Below are 8,960 nucleotides of genomic sequence, written 5' to 3' on the forward strand. Positions count from 1 at the left end.
CTGCTCTCTGCACAGAGCCCTCCTGGAGGGAAGGAAGCCAACAAGCCTGGTTATGTCTAGAGAGCAGGGAGCCCAGGGCTGGGAAGCTCTGGGAAGCAGTGGGCATGTGGAGGACATGAGGTGTAGCCATTTGAACCAGGAGATGCAGCTATTTGAACCAGGAGGTGCAGCTATTTAAACACCTGTTGGACACAGCTGTACTCTTGCCATTTCTTGAAATAGTCCTGCTAGGTTCGTTTTCCAGAGGATGCTGCCTGAGCACCTGGGGGCTCTGGTGCCAGCCTTCACCACCCTAAAGTCGAAGTAGAGCGAGCTCTGAGCAGGGCTCTGTCTTCTGCTGGGACACTTGCCTCGTGCTGCCCTGGGTGGTGCTATCCTTGGTACTAGATTCCTTAGAAGGTCCTGGACATTCATATTACCTGTTATAAGTATCTATGTCTCATATATTATCATTCTGATTAGGGGTGCAATCATTGATACGTGCACTTAAATCAGAATCAGCAGACATATGGAGAAACATGAGCTGAAGGAGTGGATTGCACTAGAAGTACCCAGACCTGGAAGAAGTCAGCAGGAGCATCCCCACACAACTTCCAGAGCAGCCTCCCAGGTCAGCATGGCCCTGCCCGGCCCACAGAAGCCCAGTGTCACCACCTCTTTATAGGAAGCTTCGTTCAATGCCACAATTAAGCCCTGTGGATTTTTTCCCTCTAACACTATATGCATGCAATGGAAAATTCAAAGATAAAACTGGTCAGAAAATAAAATCCAAAAGTTACTTTCTCTGGTCCTCATATGATCTATTTAGCCAGGTGGAAGCTGGGAATTCTTTCTTTCTCAGAGAACATGGGTGTTACCACTTAGACACAAGGATACGTTTCCTACCTGGCAAGAAATGCTTTTAAGTCTGCTTTTCTATTTCCTGAAAGACTTGGGTAAGAATTGCAAGAGTTCTATTTTTCCCTCCTCAAGTATCACCAGGTTTGTTAACACTGTTCTTTGGGGGGAAAAAGAGTTTTTAGTGATCTCTTCAAATCAAAACCTAGGGAAGAAAATTGTTATAAGTCATGGATTGGCAGTGATTGTTCTTCATCTGAGGAGGGATGTGTAATGAGGGAGAGAATGGTTCAGGGAAAAGCCACCTGTCATCTCAACTCTTAGGCCTGGAATGCTCTCAATTCCACCAAGTTTAAAACTCCTGTCTGCATCTTTATGTATGAATATCTTTAAAATGTACTTGTATGTTGAGAGCCATCCATGGACTGAGTGTGGATTGTGTTGCACGTCACAGCCAGTGAGGGGATGGGTCTGGCACTGGAATGTCCCATGCCCCCCCACAGGGATAGAGTGCCTGGTGCAGGTGAACTTCCCCCTCAGCTCTGCCAAAGGTCCCACATAGCACTGGAGATGGGGTGACCTGCTGTAGCCACACAGCCCCTCTGAGATGGGAGTGACCGGCCAAGATGCGAGTCAACCTGCCGACTGCAAGACATAAGGAAGCAAGACTCCACCCTGAAACCTTATCCCTGCCTTTGATGTGCCCCATCAGTCAACATGGGAGCCATTCCTAACTGTCTGGCTCCAGCTCCTGTGTAGACTGGACCTATCAGGGACTCCCCTGGTGAATCTGTCTTTCTGATCTTGTCTTTTGTTCTCCACTAATTATTCTAGGCTTTAATTTCTCAGGTGGCTTATATCCTTCTTGGCAGGAAGAACCCCCAAACGAGGCTCTGACGGCCTGGCCATATTAGTACATTTAAGTGAATAAATAAGGCACTTTTCTAACCCGGGGAGCAGTAACTTGAGAAAGTGAACACTAACTTCCAAGATAGTTACTAATTTTCTTTTTACATTTGCAAATTTGACTTTAAAAAAAAAAAACAACTCTATGAGGAATGAGTATCATTCAGATTGATAACACGCTCCGTTCCTTCCTCAAAGCTACATAATCAACAATTATCCTCCAAAAACTGTTGCATTTTCATTAAATTTTGCACTTGATTGTTTAAAACTCAATAAAATTTCCTGATTTGACATGTGAAACATAGAATTTGCTCACGTGGTGAGGGAACTTGTGTTTGGAGTAGCAATCTCCTTCTACTAAACTTAATTAAATCCTGTTTAATCAGCCATCTAAATAGAAAAATAAGAGTCATATTTTTTTCAGTGTTTTGCTGAGGAAGAAGTTCCAGAACCTTCCTTGTCAATGTGAGGAATCAGGAGTTGATGGACTGACTAGAGATTAAGAAGAGTGCTCATGAAATGCAGCCTTATAGGTGCTCTAGGTGGCCACCTGGTCACACACACCATGGGAACCCACATGGGGACTGGCGGGCATCACCTCCTTGGGAAATCACCCAGATGTCCCACCCTCCAGTGTTTGACTTACCCCTCTGCATATGGCCCAAGGCACGTACACCGCACAGAAAGCTTTTCTCTTCACAAAAGAGTTATTTCAAGTTTCCACTAGCTAGAGAACAAGAGAAGAAAATCACGAAGCACAAATAGCCCACATATAACCTAAACTTCCTGCAATTAAAATGACTTATTTTACCATATGCATATCAAGGCAATATGACATTTAAGTATTCTTTTGTAGGAGGTTACATTACCCATAAAAATACTCAACCAGGAGGCCAGATGATCTGGACAGCACATCACATCAGGAAAGAAAAGCAAACTCATCGATTGCATTTGGACGCAGTCAGGAATTTAGCCTGGTTTATATTGCACCCCTTTTCCCCTAGGAAAAATGACAGTAATGATAATGACCCTAGGGGGAATACTCTTCTCTTGCACATGATCCAAATTGAAACCAACTGACTAACAGAAACTCATAGCTAATCAATCTCAGGAAGTTTAAAAATGAGTCTAAATCCTGTGAGTGCCATTTTTGATTCTAATGATGGTCCTGGGTGAGGTAAAGCAAGACATTTCTTGCTAATGCACTTGTCATCAAGAGCAAGAGTGTTGTTATCAAGGTGTCTATATTTATAGCAATCATCCCTCCAAAGTAGGATTATATCATCAGATACTGACACACGTGCAGCTCCATGGCAAACTCCACACGTTGTCCATGCACCACTCCACGTCTCCTCTGTGAAGCTGTGTGCCGCCCACACGACACCTGTGTGTGCAGGGTCAGACCCGAGAGTGTTAGTGCACCCCGTTCAAATGGTGACCCCAACTTGATTTCCTAGTTGGGTGTTGATTGAGCAATAGAAGAATCTTTGTCTGAAAGTCAGATAGATGGCAGACAGATGGATGACCGAAGGACAGATGGATGATAGGTAGAGAGCGTTTGCAATGACTGAATGTGGTGAGGGCAACAAGTAAATGTTAACCCATTTCACTGTTTCAATAACTCATTTCAGACTCAACAGGACCAAGTCAGACACAAACATCAAAAGGAAGAGAAATACAAGTCCCCACGGCTTCTGTCTGGTCTGCGGGGAGGGAGCCACGGATGCGCAGACACAGCTTCTACCTGAAGTACCCTGATTCCCATCACCATGGGGTGCGCTGCATGGGCGCCACATGTGTGCGTCGGCCTGGGAACCCTCCTGGACTGGACCTCAGGACACTCCCTCTCTCTTCAGGTCTCACACTGGGATCTCTTGGTACCTCTTTCTCTCACAAGCCAGGGATGTGGCAAGAGTCTCCCAAGCTGCCGTGGACATTCCAGTACAGTTATTCCAGCTTTTCCGAAGGGATGTTCTTGTAGAAGAAGGTGGTTCTGCCGCTCCTGAGTGGCATTGTCTGTGGTTCCCCCTGGGTGCCTCTGCTCTCCGCAGGCCAGATGGCCAGATGGTCTTCCTGAACGGAAGGAAGGTTCTACTGCAAAGTCCCTCCCGTGTCAGCTGGCTTTCCTCGGCCGTCAAATGCTGGCGGTCAATCAGCTTAACGAGAGAAAGGCTTTGTTTTGGCTCTTTCCCCAATGGTCATTTGTCCCTGTGGCTTCGGGGCCTGTGGTGAGGTACATCATGGCAGGGCTTGAGGTGGTCAAATCTGCTCACTCCTGGCATCTGGGAAGCATGGGGATGCAGGAAGGGACAGGGCCAGCATCTTCAGGGCATGTCCAGGGTGGTGACCCTGCTTCCACTGGCCCTCCTCCACTACCCAAGCAGGCCACACTGCAGCCCAGGCTCTTACCATGCAGGCCCTGGGGACAATCCAGGTCCAGTCTGAGCGCCGACCTTTACTTCACTGCTCTTGACGTTTGTGTTCAGGTGTGTCCATGTTCCTACGCAGCCCTTTCCTGTAGTGGGTGCGTGTGTATTTAAAATTGCTGTGCCTCCTCTTGACAGAAGCCTTCTGTCGGGACAGAAAGACGCTGTCTCCAGAGCCGGTTGTAATTCAAAGTCTTTGGTGTCCAAGGCACAGGACCACCCTGCTGTCCTATATTCACCACTAGGGCGTCCTCTCCTTCCACCTCTATAATAGTGCCGTACAGAGCTCAGGTCTCCATGCGTCCATCTGTCTGCTCGTGGTCAGTTTCCCCAGGCCTGCTCCAGGTAATTAAGCAAAATGGACACTTGTCCTTTTCTCCACCATGTTCTCCTGCAATGACCACATCCTTCTACTCCTCAGTATTTATTGCCTGTCGATTTTTTAGTGATCTGCTTTGGTCTTTTCCTCTTTCTCTTTTGCATATCCATTTAAGGTTTATTCTGTTTTCCTGACAATGTTCAGTTATCCACAAGTGTGTTTAAATATATCTCACTTACTCTCCTTAGAACAGTTACTTTTACTTTCTGTTAGGCTGTTTATCGAACCCCCCCCCCCCTTTTTTCTGATTACTTGCAGGGAATTGCTGTGTTCTGGGTTATTTTGCTTGATTCCAGTTTTGGGCTGGTGTAAGGGCCACGCAGTCACAGCTTCTGACCTCAAGGCCGGTGTCTGCTTCTTACTCTTTCATCACTTCTGGTGTGTTTGAATCACAATTAGCATTAATTTTTATTCATATACTTGAAATTATTTAATGATAATAATAATTCATGGTAGTTATAGTATTAGATATAAAGCATTTATTATTTTCAATAAAACATGGAATAATTAGATCAAGCTAAAGTATCTATCATGTCAAATATTTAACCTTTGAAAGGGGACATTTAAAGAAATATTGGAAGACATAAAATTCAAATTTTAGCAATACTCACCACACTTTCCAATTGATCTCAACAAAAAAATTGAACTTTTTCCTCAAAGCTAACTCCAGCTTTGTGTTATTCCTCCTGTTTTGTTATTTTTGCCCATAATTTCCTTGGCTTCTCAAGGTTTTTGTGGTTTTATATAAAATTTAATCTATAAAAATGACATTAGAAATTTGCAGAGATTACATTGTATCTGCAGATTTTTTAATATGGTAATTTTAACAATATTAATTCTTCCTTTAATTCACAGAACATTTTAATTATGAATTCCTGAACTCCTTCTCTGTCATTCCTTCTGCTGTGCTGGCCATGGGTTCGCATCACGTAGCATATTGATTGGTTTGGGGCACTCTCTTCCCTTGTCTTTTCATGTTGCTGTGTGTTTTCCCTTCTCGCTCTGTGGATCTTAGATGTTACTCTTTTACCCTATAGGCTTATCCCCTGTAGGGATACCTCTCCTTTGAGGTGAAGGACAGTGTTATCAGATCCCAATATAAACAATATACACCCTAAAAACTGATGTTTGCCATTAAGACACTTACAGTTTGGTCACAATGTCCAGAAATGGTGAATTCAATTGTTGTCTACAATATACTCAGTAGATTTGTAAAAGGGTTTACAGTTTCTGATGGTGGACAAAGAACCAGGGGCAAGGAGTAGGATGATATGCTGAGGAGGTAGGAGGTGAGGAGATAGAGTTGTTGTATCTTAGGAAGTGTGAAAGAGAAATCTAAAGAGGAAGGTTAGTAGCAGGAGAAGGGAGAGGAAGTAAATTTGGGTAGACAAGTAAGTGGGAAAGACAGTAGAGTACATAAAACAAACACACATTCATATTAAGAAAAATAAAAATGTTAAGATCGTAGAAACTGATGGGAAAAAAGAAATAAAGAGTATACTACACAGGTGTAATATGCTAGTCAGAAGTCCCAGTCTGCGGTATCCTAATTCATGCAAAGCACTTGGTTTCACATATGTTGGGGATGTGAGGGTGGGAGAATAGAGAGGGAGAGGAAAAAAAAATCTTGAAGGAAGACACAGGGATTGTCTCCACCCTCTGAATGGTGAAGAAACTGAGTAGAAACTGGGTCCTTGGCCAGCCAGAGTTCCAAACTGGGAGTTGCCCCTACTGAAGATGGTGATGAAGGTGACCCAAGATGGAGGTGCCTGCTTTCAGCGGTGGGCTGTGGGGTTATGTGGGGGGAGCCGTGATGGCATTGGACGACGACGAGTTCAGAAACGACTCTGTGGTGTGCAGTGTGTGGCTGTTGGCTGACTTCAGAGCCTGTGGGAAGTTCTCGGGAGCAGGCATGTAGGGGACTATCTCTGCTGCTGCAGAGTTCCAAGTTGGTGTGATGGGGCAGCCCCACGTTGGTAGATGGGGGTCCACACAGGAGTGGTGGCCAGATTCCTGCATGTGAGAAGATGCCAGGTGTCCTGAGGGGGAGTGGCATCAGCAATTTCTGCTCAGGTGAGTAGCTGAGAGTTCTGTGCAGGTGCTGATGGTCCCACTTGGTTGCCCAGTAGTCCTGTGTGGGCCAGTAATTGGGAGACCTACTCTGATGCGGAGGCCTAGAGCCCTGTATGGGCACGGTGGCTGTGTTTCCCGCCAGGGAGCAGGAATATCGCTTGCAGAGAAGCAGTATTCTCACTACTTGAGACCTAAGTCAGGGAGCGACACAGAATGCTGCCTCCCTTTGGCCCACCATCTTGGATCTCACCCAATATTAATTCTTCCAAGCAAAGAACACAGGATGCTTTGCAATGCATTTTTTTATTGTTAAATTTTATTTTGGGTTGACACATCACAATCGTACACCAGAACTTCAGGGAGACACTTTATTTCTAAACCATAACAAGTAGTCTACTTTTTTCTTTTGTGGAACCTTCATAGTCATTCATAAGATTCATGCTGCTAATTTACTTTTCTGAGCAGAGGCCATTTGGGACATAATTGAGATGCTCAGAATTGGAAAAAAAATATTAAAAAAATAAATTATTGCAGACCAAAAGTGGTGTAATTAACATAAGTCATAGTCTGGAAAGAAAGCTTTCCTGTTTCTACAGATGACAGAAGGACAGAATGAAGCAGAAATGACAGCTCTCTAGTCACAGTCCATGAAAATGCTGAGACTCGGGGATGGGGAAAGCATGATGACAAAGTCACACAGGTGCACATGGTGGAAGAGTGTGGCAGATGATGACCAGGAAGCAGAGAGAGAGAGAGAGAGAGAGAGAGAGAGAGAGAGACTCTACTTACCAGACAAAAATATATACCCCAAAGCCACGGCCCCAGTGCCCCACGTCCTCCAGCCACACCCACTTGCATCAGTTACCACTCAATTAATCCCATCAGGTGATCGATTCACTGGTGGGGTTAGGGCTTTCAGAATCCAATCATTTCCCCTCTGAACCCTCTTGCATGTCTCCCACATGTGGACAGCTCACATCAAAACCATAGCAGGAAGCATGGCAGGGTGACCAGGTGAGCAGCCAAGGGGAAGAGGTGGAAGGAAGACACATAGATGGATGGTTAGGACAGATTCAGACTCAGGAGCAGGTGGAGGCTGAGGTACAAGTACGTGCACGGTGGGCAAGGGTCCAGGTGAACTTAGGATAGCCCAGCTTTCGACCTGTCCACCCAGGATCAACAGTCCTCCTTTCCTCTCCAAGACATTCACTATTGGATGCCAAATGTTAGGGTCCCAAAGTTTTGAGTTGGAGATACACATAAACGGATAGGTCAGCTGAAGTTACATGTGGGTGCACAGACAGGCATTGCAGACATTGAGGGACAACTATTCTATGAATTCTTCCCTTGACTTCACTCTGGGCAGAGCATGGAGTCACTCTGTTCTAATGCTCTGCTTGCTGTGAACATGCTCCTCCACATAGGACCCTCGTGAGCGCTCCCTTGACCTCTGTGTTTCTCAGGCTGTAGATGAGGGGGTTCAGCATCGGGGTGATCACCCCGTAGAGCATAGAGACGAGTCTGTCTCTAGAGAGGGAGTCTTGGCTGGAGGAGCGGCGCATGTAGGTGAAGATGGCTGTGCCGTAGAAGAGGCAGACTACCAGGAGGTGGGACGCACAGGTGGAGAAGGCTCTGCGCTTGCCTTCTGCTGACTGGATCCTGAGGATGGTGCAGATGATGTACACGTAAGAGACCAAAGTGGTCAAAAAGGCGCTGGTTCCAAAGATGCCTCCTATCACTAAGGCAAGCATCTCTGCCATGTATGTGGAGGAGCAGGAGAGGGCCACAACCTGTGGGATGTCACAGTAGTACTGGTTGACCAGGTTGGACTTGCAGAAAGACAGGCGGAAGGTGAACACAGTGTGCAGGAGGGAGTTGAGGAACCCAGCTGCCCAGGTCCCACACACCAGCTGGACACAGCGCACCTTGGTCATGATGAGGGCATAACGCAGAGGAAAGCATATGGCCACATAGCGGTCATAAGCCATGACAGCCAGCAGGAAGACTTCGGTCCCCATCAGGGCTACCAGAAAATAGAGTTGTACTGCACACCCGAGGAAAGAAATGCCATTCTCCCCGCTCAAGAGGTTGTGCAGCATCTTGGGGACAGTGGTCGATGAGCAGAAGATGTCCAGGAGGGACAAATTTGCCAGAAGGTAATACATGGGAGTGTGCAGCTTTCTCTCCGTGCAAAGGGCCAAGAGAATGGCCCCGTTTCCCGCCAAGGTGATCTGGTAGATGACGGCAAAGACCACGAAGAGAGGGTAGCGCACCTCGGGGAGGTCGGAGAGCCCCATGAGCACAAACTGCGTCACTGTGCTGAGGTTGCCCACGTCCAT

The 8,960-nt window shown here is 46.3% G+C and overlaps 1 protein-coding gene across 1 annotated transcript; it reads right to left on the reverse strand.

Annotated features, from left to right (window-relative positions):
* Nucleotides 1-7,951: 7,951 nt before the first annotated feature.
* LOC144366704 (olfactory receptor 5V1-like) lies at nt 7,952-8,960 on the reverse strand. The gene has a single exon (XM_078021382.1). It carries the CDS (start codon nt 8,958-8,960, stop codon nt 8,007-8,009), a length of 954 nt encoding a protein of 317 aa, XP_077877508.1. The 3' UTR covers nt 7,952-8,006.

This window comes from Ictidomys tridecemlineatus, chromosome 1 (assembly GCF_052094955.1).
Source record: "Ictidomys tridecemlineatus isolate mIctTri1 chromosome 1, mIctTri1.hap1, whole genome shotgun sequence".
Lineage (NCBI taxonomy): Eukaryota > Metazoa > Chordata > Mammalia > Rodentia > Sciuridae > Ictidomys > Ictidomys tridecemlineatus.